Source organism: Candida metapsilosis (assembly GCF_017655625.1).
Source record: "Candida metapsilosis strain BP57 chromosome Unknown scaffold5, whole genome shotgun sequence".
Taxonomy (NCBI): domain Eukaryota; kingdom Fungi; phylum Ascomycota; class Pichiomycetes; order Serinales; family Debaryomycetaceae; genus Lodderomyces; species Lodderomyces metapsilosis.
This window is the reverse complement of record NW_027138163.1, coordinates 44,404-61,378: the sequence shown is the minus strand read 5'-3', so window position 1 is coordinate 61,378 and position 16,975 is coordinate 44,404. Positions and strand designations below refer to the sequence as shown.

The 16,975-nt window shown below is 39.2% G+C and overlaps 11 protein-coding genes across 11 annotated transcripts; 5 read left to right on the top strand and 6 right to left on the bottom strand. All coding sequences in view use genetic code 12, as the record gives it.

The window, feature by feature from the left end:
• Positions 1-42: 42 nt before the first annotated feature.
• CSK1 (mitogen-activated protein kinase) lies at positions 43-1,215 on the bottom strand (the record flags this gene model as incomplete). Its single annotated transcript, XM_067692770.1, has 2 exons — positions 43-882; positions 934-1,215. The coding sequence occupies 2 exons, from the start codon at positions 1,213-1,215 to the stop codon at positions 43-45; spliced, it is 1,122 nt and encodes a 373-aa protein (XP_067547358.1).
• A 476-nt stretch (positions 1,216-1,691) lies between these two features.
• Positions 1,692-4,028, top strand: DOA4 (ubiquitin-specific protease; the record flags this gene model as incomplete). Its single annotated transcript, XM_067692768.1, has 1 exon — positions 1,692-4,028. The coding sequence occupies one exon, from the start codon at positions 1,692-1,694 to the stop codon at positions 4,026-4,028; it is 2,337 nt and encodes a 778-aa protein (XP_067547357.1).
• A 2-nt stretch (positions 4,029-4,030) lies between these two features.
• On the bottom strand, positions 4,031-4,639 carry OCA6 (protein-tyrosine-phosphatase; the record flags this gene model as incomplete). Its single annotated transcript, XM_067692767.1, has 1 exon — positions 4,031-4,639. One exon carries the CDS (start codon positions 4,637-4,639, stop codon positions 4,031-4,033), a length of 609 nt encoding a protein of 202 aa, XP_067547356.1.
• Positions 4,640-4,792: 153 nt separating this feature from the next.
• Positions 4,793-6,478, bottom strand: LCB2 (serine C-palmitoyltransferase; the record flags this gene model as incomplete). The annotated part of the gene is made up of 1 exon (XM_067692766.1): positions 4,793-6,478. One exon carries the CDS (start codon positions 6,476-6,478, stop codon positions 4,793-4,795), a length of 1,686 nt encoding a protein of 561 aa, XP_067547355.1.
• Positions 6,479-6,913: 435 nt separating this feature from the next.
• MODF (Modfp) lies at positions 6,914-8,536 on the bottom strand (the record flags this gene model as incomplete). Its single annotated transcript, XM_067692765.1, has 1 exon — positions 6,914-8,536. The coding sequence occupies one exon, from the start codon at positions 8,534-8,536 to the stop codon at positions 6,914-6,916; it is 1,623 nt and encodes a 540-aa protein (XP_067547354.1).
• Positions 8,537-8,940: 404 nt separating this feature from the next.
• DOS2 (Dos2p) lies at positions 8,941-9,978 on the top strand (the record flags this gene model as incomplete). Its single annotated transcript, XM_067692764.1, has 1 exon — positions 8,941-9,978. The coding sequence occupies one exon, from the start codon at positions 8,941-8,943 to the stop codon at positions 9,976-9,978; it is 1,038 nt and encodes a 345-aa protein (XP_067547353.1).
• Positions 9,979-10,339: 361 nt separating this feature from the next.
• SSK1 (mitogen-activated protein kinase kinase kinase) lies at positions 10,340-12,055 on the top strand (the record flags this gene model as incomplete). The annotated part of the gene is made up of 1 exon (XM_067692763.1): positions 10,340-12,055. One exon carries the CDS (start codon positions 10,340-10,342, stop codon positions 12,053-12,055), a length of 1,716 nt encoding a protein of 571 aa, XP_067547352.1.
• Positions 12,056-12,237: 182 nt separating this feature from the next.
• I9W82_003763 (RNA-binding protein) lies at positions 12,238-12,525 on the top strand (the record flags this gene model as incomplete). The annotated part of the gene is made up of 1 exon (XM_067692762.1): positions 12,238-12,525. One exon carries the CDS (start codon positions 12,238-12,240, stop codon positions 12,523-12,525), a length of 288 nt encoding a protein of 95 aa, XP_067547351.1.
• A 205-nt stretch (positions 12,526-12,730) lies between these two features.
• Positions 12,731-13,771, top strand: DDI1 (Ddi1p; the record flags this gene model as incomplete). Its single annotated transcript, XM_067692761.1, has 1 exon — positions 12,731-13,771. The coding sequence occupies one exon, from the start codon at positions 12,731-12,733 to the stop codon at positions 13,769-13,771; it is 1,041 nt and encodes a 346-aa protein (XP_067547350.1).
• A 67-nt stretch (positions 13,772-13,838) lies between these two features.
• GDI1 (Gdi1p) lies at positions 13,839-15,185 on the bottom strand (the record flags this gene model as incomplete). The annotated part of the gene is made up of 1 exon (XM_067692760.1): positions 13,839-15,185. The coding sequence occupies one exon, from the start codon at positions 15,183-15,185 to the stop codon at positions 13,839-13,841; it is 1,347 nt and encodes a 448-aa protein (XP_067547349.1).
• A 211-nt stretch (positions 15,186-15,396) lies between these two features.
• Positions 15,397-16,818, bottom strand: I9W82_003760 (putative Xaa-Pro dipeptidase; the record flags this gene model as incomplete). The annotated part of the gene is made up of 1 exon (XM_067692759.1): positions 15,397-16,818. One exon carries the CDS (start codon positions 16,816-16,818, stop codon positions 15,397-15,399), a length of 1,422 nt encoding a protein of 473 aa, XP_067547348.1.
• Positions 16,819-16,975: the final 157 nt, after the last annotated feature.

The window sequence follows — 16,975 nt, the reverse complement described above, 5'->3', positions numbered from 1 at the left end:
TCACAATCTCAAACGTTTAACCTTGTATAGTTCCTCCCCATTTTACTCCCTAATATGGCAGATTTCGGTGAACTCACTCACTTCCGCCTCCAACACCTCCTTCAACCGAGGTATGCTACACGATTTCTCCTCAAAGCTGAAATCAAACGGCAACCGACTACTTGCTTCTTCAGAAACGTTTCTGACAAACTTGAAAAATTCCTGTTCAAGTATTTCGTCAACGGTAAATCTCCTTTTGCAGTCCCACTGTAATAAATTGTCTATCAAATCGATTGCTTCAGTTGGGGCGAATGGATATATCGATCTCCAATTGACTGGCTTGTACTTTACCCACAGAATTCCCTCTATTTTCCAGTTGTACTTCTTTATGGTTTCTGGTGGCGGACTTCCCAATACCTTGAATAACTCATGTATCTGTTCATGCAGATTTTTCCCAGGAAAGAGTGGTCTTCTTCCAAATAACTCCCCAAGTATACACCCCATTGCCCAAACATCAACAGCTTTTGAATAGTTTTTTGTAGATAAAATCAATTCAGGTGCTCGATACCATCTCGTGGCAACGTAGTTGGTGATTGTGGCCGTGCGATTTTTGAAAAATTTGGGATTTATACCTCGTGCTAAGCCGAAATCACAAATCTTGAGTGTGCCTTGCGTTGTAACCAAAATGTTTCCAGGTTTTAAGTCTCTGTGTATAACATCAGCCGAGTGTATATACTTGAGACCGCACAACACCTGATACATAAAATTTTGAATATGAAACTCTGATAACTGAACATTTGAATACAAAACTCTAGCCAAATCAAGGTCAGCTAACTCTTGGAAGCAATAAAGGCCATCATAGGGTTTCACGTAAACAATGTCGGAATCAAGCAAAGATGCAATCTAGAAACCACGTTAGTAATGGACTAGTGAGCCAAGTGGTATTTTACATACATTCTTATGGCCCTTGAAAAACTTCATAAACTTTAGTTCCCTTATTGCTCTGACTAAAAGTATATCCTTGGAGAATATTTTGGTCACCTTCTTGATGGCAATTTTATGCTCGAGCCCAGTGCTCAAACTTTTGGTGTCTATTGCAGAACAAACAACTCCATATGACCCTTTTCCCAAGACTCTTATAATCTCATACCTTGAGTCAACTAGAAAATAGTTTTCCTTATCAGTGTAGGTGGAACAAGACTCAAAGTATCCGTTTTTTCCTCTCAACGAGGCCATGGTGTTGGTGTGTTGAAATGTGTGGGAGGAAAAAGAAATGTGTGGTGTATCAAAAAATTGTTGCAAAACTTGTGCTAAAATTTCTTAAAGAGTTTGAGAAGGAACACAAATTGTAGGACGACTGGATTTTAGTGAACCAACACAACTAAGGTAAAATTGTAGAATGATAGAGAACAGAGCATATACGAAATAGATATCATAAGCGGCATTGCATGGCGTATCTAGTGTACGGTGCCTTCCCTCTGATCTGAGATTGAGGTTATTCCGAGAGTCTCAGCCTGAAAGTATCAATAAAGAGGATCTTAGAGAGTCACTCGCTCAATCTACAAATCTATTTCACTATTCTTCTTTCTTTTGATTACTAATGTTTGATTGTACTGAAGGTCTGCTCTTATCGGAGAGTATTGGTAGCGCAAACTCCATAAAGGCAAAAAAATCAAGGTCCCAAAGGCTTTTCTATTCATATTGTCACAGCAATGACTACCACGCTTTCCACAAAGCAGCTTGATGCAATTCAAAATATCATATTTGAAAAGTTAGTTGAGCACTCTAAAGGAATAAAAATCATAGTTCCATGTCAACTATATCTTATCGAACGGTTCGTTGCCCAATGCAGATTGTTGGAGAAGATCAGGTACTGCGACTATGAACTAGCGTATATCCTTTACACCTTGCTGAAACGTTACTTAAAGCACTTTGAAGGGAAAATCAAAGCCGCCAGTGACGAAGTGTACTCAGCGGTAATGAGTGTTTTGGAAGATCGATCACAACAGGTGGAGTTAATTCAAAAGGGTTTGCATGTGGAGAGTAGCGACGATCTATTTGATCGATTTAAAGCATTAAAGGAGAGCACATCAACATCAACAAAAGGAAGTTCTACCAACGGATATCAAGAGCAGGTCAGTCCTGCGGAGCTCCAGCAACTTCTCAAAAGTAGCAAAGTCTTGCTCATTGATTATCGACCTAGAAAGGATTACGTACACAACCACATTAAGCATCCCAACGTTGTGAACATTGAACCTTCCTTGGTAGAGAATCTCCCCGCAGAGGCTACAAGCCAGGATTTGGAAGCTAAGCTAAAACACACAATGTCACACCAACAGTTTAAAATGTTTGAAGAACGACAAAAGTTTGACTTTGTTGTAATGTATGACTTCAAGTTTGGTGTACTAGGGAATAATAGATTTATGGAAATTCTCAAAGATATTGAGCAGCCACTAGCGAACCCATTTAAGCGACTAATTGACCTACTAACAGTGAAGAATCCATTAATCTCGTCACAACTTAAATTGCGTCCCATTTATTTATCTGGTGGAGTCAAAAATTGGTTTGAAATATTTGGCTCTGATGCACTTGAGGATTCTCGCAATCTGCTGTCAGCGGCGGAAATGAATGGCTTGGTTTATCCCAAATCTTTTGACGATTATTTGTCATCAGCTAGAAGAGCAAGTCCTAGTGAATCGAAGGAGGCTGAAATCAAACTGCGTCCAAGGGCTAATGTTGAAAACACACTACCGAAATCACTGTTCATGGGTGTACAGCCATACAATCCTTCTTCTTCTAGTACAGTCACACTTACTCCAAAGCCCACTCAACCGATTTCCAGCAAGCCTCAGCAGAAACACCTTTCGAATTTATTAGATGATTTCACCACTGGTTTGGTAAACTTGGGAAACTCATGCTATATGAATTGTATGATTCAATGTTTGGCAGCCACACCACAATTAACGTCCTTCTTCTTCCCCTCCATTACAACCAACGGGTCGTATAAGCAGCATATTAACATCAACAACAAACTAGGCACGCAAGGTATCCTCACTACAGCGTTTGTTGAATTGCTTTTGAACATGTTAAATAACAATGGAAAGGTTTTCAGTCCGTCAAAGTTTAAGAAAATTGCCGGCGAATGTTCACCTGGGAAACAATTTGCTTCATGCTCGCAACAGGACTGTACTGAATTTGTCACATTTTTGCTAGACGGACTACATGAGGATTTGAATCAGAGGCCAGTTCTAGACCCACAAGAAAAGAAGCGGATATCAGAGTTGACACCAGAGCAGGAAAAGAATCGGGAATTAATACCAGTAAGACTAGCTTCAACTATCGAATGGGAGAGATATCTCAAGTTGAACTTTTCCATAATTGTGGACAACTTTCAAGGTCAGTATTTGTCACAATTGCGATGCTTGGAATGTGGAACAACCTCAACCACCTACAATGCTTTCTCAATATTGTCTCTCCCCATTCCTGAGAAGCTAAACCATGCGCTGAAGGTTACTTTACAGGATTGCCTTGAGGAGTTTACCAAGATTGAGCTACTCGACGAGGGCAACAAATGGCATTGCTCAAGTTGTAAAAAGTTCACCAGGTCGACAAAGAAAATTGCAATTACTCGTTTGCCTCAGGTGTTGCTTGTGAACTTTAAACGGTTTAAAGTGAATCCAAGTGGACAAATCCGCAAGTTGGAAACTTTTGTAACCTACCCAGTTACTGAAACATTGGATCTAACACAGTACTGGACAAAGCCGGGGACTACAATGAATGATTCTGGTCCGCCCAAGATGACTCTTGAAGAGGAAACCACCATTCTTGAGTCTTTCCCAGTGAGAAACCAGGAACCACCTTTCAAATATAAGATATTTGGTGTTGCTAATCATTTTGGTACATTATCTACTGGACATTATACTGCGTACGTTTACAAAGGTGGACAAAAGCGCTGGTGCTACTTTGATGACTCTAAAGTAACAACCAACGTTGCCCCTAGTCAAGTGATGAATAAGAATGCATTTTGTGTGTTTTTTCAACGAGTATAGTTTTATATACGAAGATCTTCTATTTCATCGGTTTCAATTACCTTTATCTTGGGATGGTTCATTACCAAGTGTTTGCTAACTCCCACCCATAGCCAAGGAGCTTTATCTTTGGAAGAGATTTTGACCGTTCCATGAAAGTTTGTGACGAATAATCGATCATTGACTGTAATATTAGTTGTAAAATTAATAAACTCGTTGAATATGGAAATAGCTGACCAAAACTGTAGTTTCCGCAAACATGCAACTAGTAAACTGGTAATCTGTCCACCATTTAGGCAGTGTATAAATATCGGTTGATATTGATTGTGGATCATGACGTGAAGAGCAGATAAAGCTAAATCGTAGTCTAAAGGTACCGATCTTTTCTTTCCTTTACCTCCTGAAGCACACTCTAAATGCATTAGATGTATGGATTGGTCTTTTGCCCATTGGTAAAATTCTGGGTCGGTCTGTTTAGTTATTGGTTCTGGAGTTAATGAAATTATTGTCTTGAGTTGAAGTGTTTCTAGGAATTTAAAGTTTGGTTCTCGTGGATAGGCGCCACGATAGAGATTCGGTTGGACTAAGTTGAATCGTAGTGGGGGGATATAAGCTTCTGGAATCACTGTCATCTTTTGACGTCGTGGGAGTTTGTTTCGGTATCTCTCTGTTTTTTTTTTGTTTTTTGACAATCGTTTATTACTATTACTATTACTATTATTATTATTATTATTACTATTATTACTATTAATTTATATACTTTTACTCTAACCTACACAAATATCTTATAGTAATTTAGGTCTTTTACAATCCTCAACATTAGTAGCCAAAATATCCTCAATTGACCAACGTGGTGCTTGTCCGGGGACTTTACAACCACCACCAATACCACTACTGAATTTCAAGTACAACAAGTCCCCTAATTTATCAAACTTTGCTAGCACGTAATCCAAATCTTCCTTTGTCAAGGCTGAAGAAACACACAACCTTACTCTTGCACTGGCTAAAGGAGTTGCAGGGTAACTCACAACGACAACGGCGATTCCCATATCATACAACATTCTAGACACAGCAGGCATTTTGGATGGTAAATACAACAATACTGGGATAACAGGCGAGTCATCGGCACCATATACAATGAATCCTAATTTCTTCAATCCTAATCTCAAGTATCGCGAGTTGAATGCAATTCTTTGTAATCGTTCTTGTCCTTCGCCTGGGTTAAGTGTTCCTCTGATGACATTCAACGATGAGATCATTTGTCCTAATACTGGTGGAGGTACAGATTCACTATAAGAGTTGGTTTGATAGTCTAATCTCATTCTATCAATTAATACTTTATCACCAGCAATGTAACCACCAGTAGCACCAAATGATTTGGTCAATGTACCCATTAAAATATCGACCCTTGCTGGATCAACTGAGAAATAGTCACAAATACCTCTTCCTCCTGGTCCCAAAGCACCAATTGAATGAGCTTCGTCAACAAACAAGTAGCATTTATACTTTTCTTTAAGTTCGACAATTTCAGGCAAATTAACCATGTTACCTTCCATTGAGTACAATCCTTCAACGGCAATGATAATCTTTTTCCATGGTCTATGAGTCTTTGGTTGTCCTTGGGCAATTTGAGTACGGATGACTTGTTCTAAATCTTTCATATCATTGTGCTTGTACACTTTAACAATAGCTCCAGAAATCCTAATACCAAACCTGATTGATGCGTGGTTCAACTCATCTGAGATAATCAAAGTTTTAGAATCGGAAACAGAGGCAAAGAACGTGGCATTGGTACCATATCCTTGACTTACAACAATAGCATCCTCTTTTCCCACAAAGTCAGCAATAACTCGTTCGCATTCACGATGCAAGTCAGTGGTACCACAATATAACCTTGGTGAACATCCGGAGGTACCATACTCATCGACACATTTCAATGCAAAGTCAGTGCAGACTCCACTCGATTGTGCAAATCCAAGATAATTATACGAAGACAAGTTGAGACATTCAGTCGAATTTCCATCATACAAGTAACCAGTTTTCCCATCTCTTATTCTGTTAAAACACTTGATATATCTTCCTGGAGCTCCGTAAATAGGTCTAGCAAACACATCGTCAATTCTGGTTTTCAATCTACGAACGTAGAAACTCTCAAATCCATCGTACCATGGAGCATACCCATCCTTTTCAACCAAATGTTTGTATTCCTGAGGTTTAAATATTTTACCAAAAAAATCTCTAATATGTCCAATAATAATCAATATAAGATAGTTTAAATACGTTAATAAATAAATAGGATATGGAGGATCGTCATCAATTGGGGTTGGTAAAGGTTCTCCAACTGGATGTTTCGACACATATAAATATTCATCCGACAGTTGTTTACCGTATTCAAGATTACTCCTGACTTCTATAGGTCGAGTATCTTCCGGGGCATTCGGGATGGACTTTGAGTACTTTTTGGATGACATGGAGGGGGGGAGGTGGGGAGGACAAACTATGGCTATGCTTATTAGATTGAGTAAAGTTTGAAGTACCGTAGCGCTAGAACAACAAAAATAAGGAATGAAATGTGAGTAGGGATTTGTTCTGTGAGAGTCGCTAAAGCGTGTGTTGGATGAAGTGAAAGTTTATGATGTCAATAACTCAGATTACGTGATTCTTATTATCGATTTCAATTGGTCTCCCGTTGAGTATATTATCCTGGTGGTCTTCTTTAAAAATAGAATATTTGTCGAAGTGAAGAACAAATGAAAGAAGAAGAAAAAAAAAAAAAAAATTAAAAAATATAAAAATTATTACGCGATGATTACGTAACAACTTTTGAATATAGGGGAAACCACCGCATCATGAGTAACGTACTACTACTACTACAAGTAAAGAACGTCATACGCGTTTTATATCTTTTATTCATCTACTTTATATACCTCATACGATCTATCTTCATCACCAGTTAACTTAAGCATATAGTCATACTTGCACAATTCCCACTCGATATGTCCAATAGACAATATTGTCATATTTTTGAATAATGGATCTTGAGAGATGAACTCATGGCAGCGACGCATAACATGAGCATCTTCCATACAAGAAAACGCCTCGTCAAGTATCAATATTTCCGGATTTTTAATCACTGCTCGAAGGAATAGTGCTAGTTTTTGATTTGTCATGCTCAAATCAATGAAGGGTGTGTTTCCATGTTCCTTAAGGATGTCCTCAAACTTATTCAAAATGTAATCAACTCTATTCTTTGTTTCCTCGTCCAATTTATCCCATTTCACCTTGTAGGAAAAGTTTGAGTTCCCAATGTCTCGGACTATTCCATTATAAATGATATCCTTCATTGTACTGCTATGTTGTGGAACCAATGCATGCAACTCGGGTGACGATATTCCAATTTGGTTGTTGACATCAAAAAAGGTTACTCCACTTCCTGTCTTTCTCAAAGTATTGTTTATTTTCAAAACGGATCTCCAGCTCTGAGGGTGGTCTGCTGTGATTAAAGAAAGAATTGTAGTTTTCCCAGTTCCATTGTCTCCCAAAATTCTCCATTTACTTCCCTTGGGAATCTTCCAATTAAAGTCCTTCAATATGATCAAATCTTTGTAAGCAACTCTGGCATTGTTGAATTCTATGTGAATTGTCTCTTCTTTGAATGTAGTTTCAGGATCTATCTTTACCAACGACTTTTCAGCTGGCTTACTCTCACTGCCAATGTCAGCATTGACAATCTGTTTCAACTCCAGAGAGACATCCTCTTGTGGTCCTGCTAATGAGATCCCTTCTTCATTCACAAAACACACGTTTTCAAGCCAAGTTGGTATCTCATCCTGCGGCCGTAACCCCAACACAATACTAGTTCCTAGAGTTTCATGTACATTTCTCAAAGCTTGACTAACTTTCTCGGTGTTGGAAGGGTCTAAACCTAAAAATGGATCATCAATGATTAACAATTTCGGCTTGTTTACCAAAGACTTTGCAATCCTTGCTCGTCTCATTTGACCATTACTCAATGAATTGATCCATTTCTTTCCAAGGTGACTCAAATTGAAAAGACTCATCAAATGGTGGACATATTGTTGGTTAAAATCTTTATGTTGAGTGTTGTAATTGTTCAAGCCTGTGACGTAATTGAAAACAGAATTGGTATCGTCACTCATTTCCAAAGCACCCTTAAAGGAGTAAGATTCATATCTGGCTGACATGTGTACTTTATCTAAACCTGATTTGTCATTAAAGTTTAAAAATTGAAGTTGAGTCGCTGGTTCATTGATGAGTGGATATGTTCTTGAAAGAGGTGGGAATGATATGTAGTTTCCAGCTACTACTTTCAACATGGTAGATTTAGATGGCCCAGTTATGGCCCAAGTGTCGGCACTAGTCTTGTTTGTTTTGGCTCCAGTGCCACCCCATGTTATATGGAAGTCCGTAATAGGTTGGGTAAATATAAAAGGTGCATTCTTTAACGAGTTGACTTTAAACTTGGCATTCTGGATGGAGAGCAAGCATCCTTTCGCTGTATTACTCATTGAGAATGTGTTTTCGAGGGTGAAGATATGTAGATTCTTTGGATTGATCGAGGGAATGCCGCGATATATATTTTATGGAGCGCGCGCGATTGCGATCCAACGGTGCAAAGTCCGTTACGCCGAAATAATTAAGCGCGAAATTATTACGACGACCCCACTGAAGATGAGCTCTGCGTTAGTACATGTCAAAGTGAGGTCTGTGGGTATGTGTTCTTGTGTAGACCATTGTAGATGAGCATTTAAGTATGTCCATTTGGTTAGTAGCAAAGTAGCAGGTAGATCCCTTTCTTCTCCTTTGCTGTGTGTACATTGTCACACTCCCCTTCGTTAAAAAAAATTGTCAAGTTTTTCGGGGAGAAGAAAAATGACACGAGCCGAATAACCACTTCATAGGGTACAAAACAATGGATCCAATTGACACCGTATACGTCCAAGAAGAAGAGATCTTCAATGAAGATGCATCTAAACTGAAACCAGAGAATGACAAATCCAGCAAGACAGAGGAGACTATTGAGAATTTAGAACAAGAAATCGATAAAGCTTATGGTGTAGTTGAAACAAAGTTTCAAAACTTGTGGAAAGATAACGCTGGGGTGCTTCAAGATAAGTACCATTTGAATGAGCATAAGCAAAACTTGATTAATCAATTGAATGTGTTGAAGGCAAACGTTGGCGAGAATAAGAATTTGCAATCGGTGGGTGAAAGCTTGAAGGAGCTTCAAGAGCAATTGAAACAGTCAAATTTAGAACAGCGATTGCATCTAGATGAGTTGAAAAAGGCTGCTAATAGTGCCTTGGATGGTTTGGACTCTAGGTTGGAGGCAGTTGAGAACAAGGCGGGTGAGTATGTTACCCAATTCACATCATTTTTGTCAAACATAGTTTCTGTGAGACCAGAACAGGAGTCGGAGGAGAAGGAGGTGATTTACAGTTCACCTTTATACACTCAGTATGGAACTACAAGGTATGAGAATGATTTGCTCAAGTTACACACCACTAGATCGTTCTACACTGATGATACGCTTGACGATGAAGACGAGATGAAAAAGTTCAATCCCGATTCAAAAACTTCAGAGATTGAGTCTCTTTTGAAAACGTATCCTGAAACGTTAACGGAAACAATGAATGAACTTGTTCCGGTAAAAGTCAGCTACAGCACATTCTGGTATCGGTATTTCAAAAATGAAGACAAGTTGAAAGACTTAGATAAGCAAAGAAAGGAGTTACTACGTAGGGAAAAGGAAGGTGGCCTGACGGGAAAGGCGAATGACAAGGAGGATGAGGAGGAGGAGGAGGAGGACTTTGCTTGGGATGATGACGACGATGATGCTCCAGTGAAAGTGGAGTCTAAGAAGCCACAGTCAGATTCGAGTAAAGTTGCCGAAAAGGGCAAGCCTCAAGAGGAAGGAGATGATGATGATGATGATGATGACTGGGAATGATTGTAATCGATATATGATGGGATTAATTTGTACTGTTGAATAGTTTTATGCTTGTCATAGCTTCCACCAATGCGTAAAATTCTCGCTCTCGGTAGCTTCTTACGTACTGAAATATATAATTAGGCATATCAGTGTATTTTCTTTACATTTCTCTTGTGTAGGTGCCTCATGAGTGTAATTACATCAAGGGGGGTTATATATACAGAGATCAAGTGGAAGGGACAAAAGCGAGATAATTTTTTTTTAAGGAAAAAATTGTAAATTTTGATACAACTCGAACCCATTACCAAAAACCCACCGAATGAGCCATATGTACAATAGCGGAGACTTTGCTCCTCCGTATCAGATGAAGTCTCCTTCAATGGGTCTGGTACCAAGGCATTCAATGAGTGCTCCAATGAGCGGGATCAGTACTTCGTTGAATTTGACGCAAAACAAGTACAACAATAATGATAAGCAATCTAGTCTCCTGGTGAACACTAGTGGAGGCAAGTCACCGAATTATTCTAATCTGAATCTGAATCCCACTACATGGACAGCTGCCGATGAAGAGTATAATAAACCTCGAAGAATATGGGTGAAGATGCCACAAGGAACACCAACTACGATTTTGGCGTACAGGGATGATATAATCGACGATTTAAAGTCTCAAATAATTCAAAAATATCCAAACTCAATTGGAAGGTTTGAGGATGCTGCTAACTTGAGTCTAAAGTTGGACAAGTTGAATAGTCCAAGTACCGAGAATGTACTGGAGACGCAACCAAATGGACCAATCAACGAAGCGAGGTTGTTGGAGCCAGATCGGAATGTGTGGCAAGTTCTAAATACATATTTTCCACAAGGCATGGGCATGAAAGATGCGATATTAATTGAAAGCTTTGGCCACTCAAACGCAAAGGAGGCTGCTCCAAAGGGTTCACATCATCGACACTCTTATTCCGACCAAGGCGGACATTTTGCAAAGCCAACGTCTCATATAAAACAGCCTCAACCACGACAAGCTGAATTCACAAGACCGACTCCTGCAGTACAACAACAACAACAACAACAGCAACAGCAGCAGCAGCAACAACACTCGCAATCCCAGAGTCAAGTGAAAAACTTTCCAGCTCCTAAGTCAAGCTATGCTGGTGCTCACTATAAGGATAGATCAGTGTCTCCGTCACTAACGGCTGCAAAGAACTCTCCAATTCCTCGAAATCAATCGCATGCAAATGTTGTTCAATCACCATTACAAAAGTCCAACCCACAAGCTATCCTTCTTTTGCCAAAGAATTTTTCCATCAACTCCAGCTCATCAAAGTCCAAAATACAAGAGAATACTGACACAACCGAAGATGCTACTCAAGCTAAATCTGAAGTCACTTCTCCACAAGAACACCCTGCGGTGAAAGATAAAAAGGTTGATTCTGACTTTGTCTCTTCTCCATCGCCAGCTCCTTCAACAGAGCAGTCCTCTAAGAGTGATGTTTTGCCATCTTTAACAAAGACCATTGCTTCGAGAAAAAATGCCAAATCTGATACTAAAAGCGATCCCGCTTTGGATAAAGTGTTTCCTTCAATCTCGGTTCTTGTTGTTGAAGATAATGCCATCAATCAAGCCATTTTGGGGGCATTTTTAAGAAAACGGAAAATCAATTACCAGATTGCCAAAAATGGCCAAGAAGCAATCGACAAGTGGAAAAAGGGAGGGTTCCATCTAGTATTGATGGATATTCAACTTCCAGTGAAGTCGGGTATAGAAGCTACAAAGGAGATACGACATTTGGAAAAATTGAACAAGATTGGTGTATTTGATGACACTGAATTGAGTAAATTAGCATTGAATGAGCTACAACCGGATGATAAGTTGGATGCAAACACATTCAGGTCACCGGTTATTATTGTTGCCTTGACTGCGTCATCCAATTCTTCAGTTGATAGAAAGAATGCTTTAACTGCTGGTTGTAATGATTATTTGACCAAGCCAGTCAACTTGGTGTGGCTTCAGAATAAGATTACTGAGTGGGGATGTATGCAAGCATTGATTGATTTTGAAGGTTGGAAAGGGAAGAAGAATTGGGCTACTGCGTAGTTGCAAAGGGTATAACTATGAGCGTATATAGAATTGTAAGGATACTACTACTACCATTGAATTCGTAGCTTTGCGCCAACTTTGTGTGCGAAGTGGCAAGGCGAAGCGAAAGAAAGAAAAAAAAAAAAAAAACACTTCCACTAAAGTCATTGTAACTAAAGAACAACACTGACACGCACACCATGAGTGAAGAATCCACTGTTGAAGGTACAAGCGGGTCCATACCGCAACAAGTGCTCCCTTTAGAAGTTATCGATAGATCAATTGGAAAGAAAGTCCGCATATTGATGACCAGCGATAAAGAATTTCATGGCACACTAATAGGATTTGATGATTTTGTCAACATGGTGTTGGAAGATGTTACAGTCGTCACTGATAATGAGGATGAAGGACAGAATGAGGCTGTTAAGAAGATGTTGTTGAATGGGAATCAGGTTGCTATGATTATTCCAGATGTAGTGAATGCATAGGGGAGGAAACAGGTGGCGAATCAGTGAGCGATTGCGTAATATAAGAAACGGAGATACTTATCCCTAATTTTATAAGTGTATGTGTATATTAGTAATAGAATGGTATTTGCCATTCGGGAAAGGTGGCGTTCAAAGATTATAAATTTATCTCGAAAAATCTCTAAATTTCCCCATTTGCAACTTCAACTTTTTTCCAAAGGCAAAAATGCAATTAACCATATCTTTAGATTTCAGTGGAGACATTATCTCCGTGGATGTTCCCGAGTCGTTATCACTTGATGATTTCAAAGCTTACCTTCAAGCGGAAACTGGAGTTAGTCCCGAAGAACAAACGTTGAAATTAAATGGCAACCCATTGAAGGCAAATAAAACATTGATCGAGTTGGGAATTGTCAACGATGATTTATTGATCTTGTCTAAGGTAAGAGCTGCTGTACTGGCGGCACCACGGTCAGCATCCTCACAGCACCTGGCACCTATTCCCGCTGCCGCTGGTCAACCCTCAGATTCACAAATTAACGAACGAGTTGAAATGGTGAGGCAACAGATTTTATCGGACCCACAAGCTATTGAAAACATTCGGATAAGTCAACCTAGTCTCTACAATGCAATCAATAATCCTGAAATGTTTAGAAGCTTGATGATTGAACAAGTAAGGGAACAACAACGAGACTCGTCGGCAACACAAGCAGAGTTGTTTCGCTTGCAACAAGATCCCGATAACCCTGAAAATCAAGCACGTATTATGGAATTGATTCAACAAGAGGCAATTGAGGAGAATATGAAGTTGGCATGGGATATCAGTCCTGAGAGCTTTACCAGTGTCAATATGCTCTATCTTAAATTGAAGATTAATGGGGTTGAGCAAGTCGCCTTGGTTGATACCGGTGCGGCTATGACGATTATTAGTCCTGATATTGCTCAAGAGTGTGGAATATCGAGATTAATCGACAAGAGGTTCCAAGGACAAGCTGTTGGTGTGGGGACACAAAACATTGGAGGAAAGATTCATAGTGTGCCGTTAGAGATACATGGCACCGGTGTCGAGTTGCCTTGTTCGTTTTATGTGGTTGATACTTCAGTGGGTATCTTGTTTGGTTTGGATATGTTGAAAAGACATCGATGTGTCATTGATTTGACTAGAGATGTGTTGATCATTGGTGGACAATTTGAGGCAAAGTTTTTAAGTGAATCGGAAATCCCAAGAAAGTCCTTGGGTGGAAACATCTTTTCACGAGAGGCGTAAAACTCAATCTACAATAAAACGATTGTTAACTAAATGAAAATTATTCTCTTCTGTAAGTTCTCTCTAGTTATGGAATCACGTTTGACTCGTCCTCTTCAGTCTCTCTTTTCTTCAAAACCAAGGGCTTTCCAGTGATTCTAAAGTAGATATCTTTAACATCATCCGTAGTAGATTCGAAATGAGAACTAGCATCGTAACTCTTGGACAAGTAGATTCCATTCTTTGTTCCATCATCCTTTGGCTCATACAACTCAGCAATACCCATCAAAGTATCTATTCTTGGACCCAACAACTTGAATGCCGGTTCCAACTCAATGTGTGGGGTCTCAGTTTCAATAATTGTTGACACAATGGCAAGAAAGTGTCCCTTTGGAACAACATTGTGAACATCAGACAACACAGCAATGTAAATATCATTCTTTCTGCCCACTTGATTCTGAGGAATGATAATTTGTAAAGAGTCCAAGTCGACATTTGGTATTGGATGGTCTAACAAACAAATAGCCCTGATTACCTTCTGTCCAGTCTTTTTAACGTATTCAGGGAAATAGGTTGGATCAGCAACAACTATAGGAGCTTTTGCGGTACCTTCCTTAGTGACAACACCAGCAAATTTCTTGTCGGCACCTTCACCTTCATACAATACCTCATCTATTGGTGTATCTAGCATATAAGTTCCTCCATAAATGGCTGATAATCTGGCAAAACCCTGAGGCAATTCACCCAATCCATACAATGGATATATATAAGGGGATTTTCCATACTTGGCAACAGATTGTGCATACAATAAAATCCTCTCATACGTAGGTCTAGCAACTTCATTCAAGTAATCATCATTTGACCAAAGAGCCATTGCATGGCCAATGAAATCCTTGGTGCCACTTTCCAATCCAAAGTAGGTGTAAATCTCATTCATCGTGTTCTTATCCAAGTCGAATCCTTGATGTGTAGATGGATTTTGTTCATCGTAATTTTGAATATACTCCAAAAACTTCTTCATTCTTCTCTTTTCAAAGATTCCCATCAATGGTGAAGCCAATGCCTCTTTGGCATTTGATGGAACTTTAGCAATTTTACCACCTTTGTAAACATAACTAGCAGCAATCTGTTTAAATTCAATATACCTGGTGACTTCCGTGTGTACCAATATATTGGTCAATTCACCATTTGCCATAAGAAATTTAGGAATCAAATCAACACACCAGTCCCTATCTCTTCCTTTCAATTCTGGTCTTTGAGCTGATGGTTTGAATTTGCCGTATAATTGTGACAAGTTGAGAGAAGCCGATTCTCCCCCGTAGAAATCTTGTCTGTCGATATGCAACACTTTTTTGCCTTCGACTGATAAGAGACCAGATAAGACACATTCGGTCAATCCGGTTCCTAAAACAATAACGTCGTAGTTTTCATCCATTTTGGGGTAGTAGAAAAGAGTGTTGAGTTGAAGAAAGAAATAGCAATTGAGAAGGGGAAAAAAAAAAGTCGGTGACAATGGAGAGAAAGGAGAGACACAACCAGCAGAAAAATTTAAATTACTCTACACTACACCACAGTACACTATGTACACTATGTAAATATGATTGCAAAAAAAACTTCGGTTATACACAATTTAAATTAATACTTCTTTATACAATGTTATGGAAGCTGTTTACACCCCTCTCATGTGCTGCTTTAACAATCTTACTAATTTCCTTTGGATCTTTTGTCACTTTCGTAAAGATTTCATATCCATCCTTGGTGATTAACACATCATCCTCAATTCTAACACCACCAATGTACCAATACTTATCCAAGACATCCTTGTTGATATATTTGTTTCTTGCGGGGTCTTCCAAAGTCTCTTCCAATAAGAAAGGAGAGAAGTAGCACCCTGGTTCATTTGTTACAACCATATTTGGCTCAAGTTTTCTTCTGATTCTTAAGTAGCACAAGAGTGGGTCTGGGTCAGAGTAGTTGGCATACCCAGCAGTATCATGTGTATCCATACCCAACATGTGACCTAACCCATGAGGGAAAAATCTTGCACTGACTTTAGCTTTAAAAATTTCATCTACTGAATATTCCTTTTTGAAAATTCCCAATTCTTGGAATCCTTCAATCAAGACTTTGTGAGCTTTAAGATGGAGATCTTCCCATTCAACACCTGGTTTCATTGACTTGTACACCTCATCCTGCATTTTCAAAACAAGATTGTAGATATCTAAGTGCTCCTTTGTCCATTCACCATTTACTGGGAAGCATCTAGTGACGTCACTGGCATAGCAATCCCATTCAGCACCAGCATCAATCAAAACAGACCTCTTCTCGGGAGTAATATCACCATCGTTTCTCACCCAATGCAAGGTGGAACATGATTCACCACTGCAACAAATAGGATCATAGGACTGGTTCTTAGACCCTTGACGTAACGCGTGGTACATGAATTCCGCATGGATATGTGTCTCCTTGGTTTCAATTGGCAATGCTGACATAACTGCAAGGTGACAGTTGTCAGTAATTTTGGCAGCATGTCTCATCAATTCAATTTCATACTCATCTTTAATCGCACGAGCTTCATCCAAGGCGTAGAAAAAATCCTCGTCTTTCTCAACCAAGTAGGTACTAAAGTCCATGTTGAACTTGTTGATATCAGTAGTGTATGACTTATTCTTCAACTCTTTTAAGTCGCTAGCTATATCAGCAGCATACTTGATCTCATCGGCATCAAATTTTTTTGCAGCCTCTTCCTTAGACAATGGTAATCCTGACCACATAATATCCTCCTTGTCGACATTAGGCAAATAAATCGTCAATTTGTCGCTGCCACTTTGATACAACACATGTGATCCTGGAATATTAACCCCACTCAAGTAGAAAAAGTATCTGTTTTGTCTAAATGGTCTAGTTTGATCGCAATACTTGTACAATTCTAAATCTTCCCCGCTGATGAAAAATGATACATCTTTAGCCTTTGTAGAGTTTTTCTTTTGCAAAAGTGAATGAACTTTTTGCGCGTGGTTCTTGGCTGGGTACTTCTTTCCTTCAAGTGATCTAGGACCGTCTGACATTGTGACTGGACTTGTTGGTATAAACTTTTTTTAAAGGGAAAACGGGTATGAAAAAAGTGAAAAAAAAAATTAGAAAGAGACGAGATTAGAATGCCGTATGGCTTTTTGGAGCCGCTTGTTTTATATACAGGTAGTGCACGTGATTACCTCAAAGTAG